The following is a 1,563-nucleotide window of genomic DNA, read 5'->3' as shown; positions in this document are numbered from 1 at the left end:
GACCATCCACACATCCTTTCCCTTTGCAGATAAGCCGCCCAAGCACATTCCCAGGCACACAGCATCAAGGCAAATGTAGGGGCTCAGCCGTGTGAGCATGCTTGCTAGAGACTATATGATTCCAGGCTACTGATGAAACAAACATGTCCTATCTTAGGTAGATTTAAAAACACAGTGAAAATATCAAATTTCAAGCAGAGGGGATCAAAGAATTACTGGAGAGCATGAAGACTTTTTTCTTTGGCACAGCACCATCTATCCTAACAGTAGAGAATGGGGGCATCCTGGGAAATTCATGAGACACTGGGATCGATGCAGAGAGGAGCAGGAAGGGAGACAAGCGGTAAAGTGGCTTTTATTCATTCCATTTTCCTTTCAACACACTAATGCTATTACAAAGTCTAAAGAAACCAGACTTGATTTTTTTTTTATTAAGATACAGCTCTATGAACAGAACGATTATTTTGCTAGCTAGATTACAATTCCTTGTAAAAATAATATGTGAAAAATTAGTAGAAAATGAAAATCTGAAAGTTATCTGAATCTGAAAATGTGAAGCGATTTCTGCTGCACATTACTGCGGATCACTTCGCAGAAGGCTGGGGCTCAGCTGGGTAGAGTATTTAATTATTCTGACTCCTTTAACAGCACACAGTGGGTCCTTCAGAGCTTGGCGTAGTCTTTAAGAATCATCTGTAGTTTCTGGCTCAGCATGATGTTCCCTCTGGCCTTCAGTTTGCCACTGAAGAAGGCCTGCAAGGCAGGAGGGGGAAGAGCACCGACAGTTAACCTTACCCTTTGCCTCTTTCAAAAAGACAGCTGTTCAGGCTGACACCAGGTGAGTCAGGGACTGCATGAGGAGGGCAGCTTCCATCTAGCTCTAAGAATGTCACAGTTACAGACTGCACACATAATTTTAGCTATCTAAGAAAAAAGACCCCACACATTTAGAAAAGTCATGGAGTTATCTGACTTGACAGGCTTGGTGATTCTGTTGGAATCTGTACTTCTGGCTTTACTCTGTTATTACATGTGGATTTGAGACTACATAAATAAAAGACTATATTGCATTCCTTCTTAATACAACTATTCTACTCAGAACTTGAAAAGCAAACTGAAGATGCTAGTTACACCTGCCCCACACAGTTGCCATAGATAATGTCAAAATACAACAGGACCCTGTCACTTACGAGTAACATGACCTGGGCAAACCATAAAACCCCCCCAAAGCTCCAGCCCCCACATCTCTGAAAACTCAGGACAGCAGCACTAAAGTAGCACACCCTTGTCGTGTGCGTTAAATAATGTGCAAGGTATACGGCTAGAGTGCATAAAGCCAAGCAGAAGGCTGGCATGCTAAATGAATCCTTAAACCCTCCACATTTCTAAGTCTCTTGATAAAATCTAGGTTTTTCTACATCTAAAAACATCTGCAAAAATGAACATTTTAGTTTTCTCCTGTCCTCCTGTATGTCTTTTTTTTAAGTTTTGAAATTAAAATATAATTACATCATTTCTTCCCTTCCCTCCCTCTACACTTCCCATGCGTACCTTTTGTGTGCT

The 1,563-nt window shown here is 41.3% G+C and overlaps 1 protein-coding gene across 1 annotated transcript in view; it reads right to left on the bottom strand.

Moving 5' to 3' along the window:
- Positions 1–335: 335 nt before the first annotated feature.
- Hsd17b4 (hydroxysteroid 17-beta dehydrogenase 4) overlaps positions 336–1,563 on the bottom strand; it is a 74,978-nt gene continuing 73,750 nt past the window's right edge. The window contains exon 24 of the mRNA XM_021214208.1: positions 336–753. Coding sequence (XP_021069867.1) covers positions 664–753 — 90 coding nt within the window. The 3' untranslated portion in view covers positions 336–663. The remainder of the gene's footprint in view (positions 754–1,563) is intronic.

The sequence above is a fragment of the Mus pahari genome, chromosome 15 (genome assembly GCF_900095145.1).
Source record: "Mus pahari chromosome 15, PAHARI_EIJ_v1.1, whole genome shotgun sequence".
Classification (NCBI taxonomy): Eukaryota; Metazoa; Chordata; class Mammalia; order Rodentia; family Muridae; genus Mus; species Mus pahari.
Note: the sequence above shows the minus strand (reverse complement) of the source record. Positions and strands in the feature narration are given on the sequence as shown.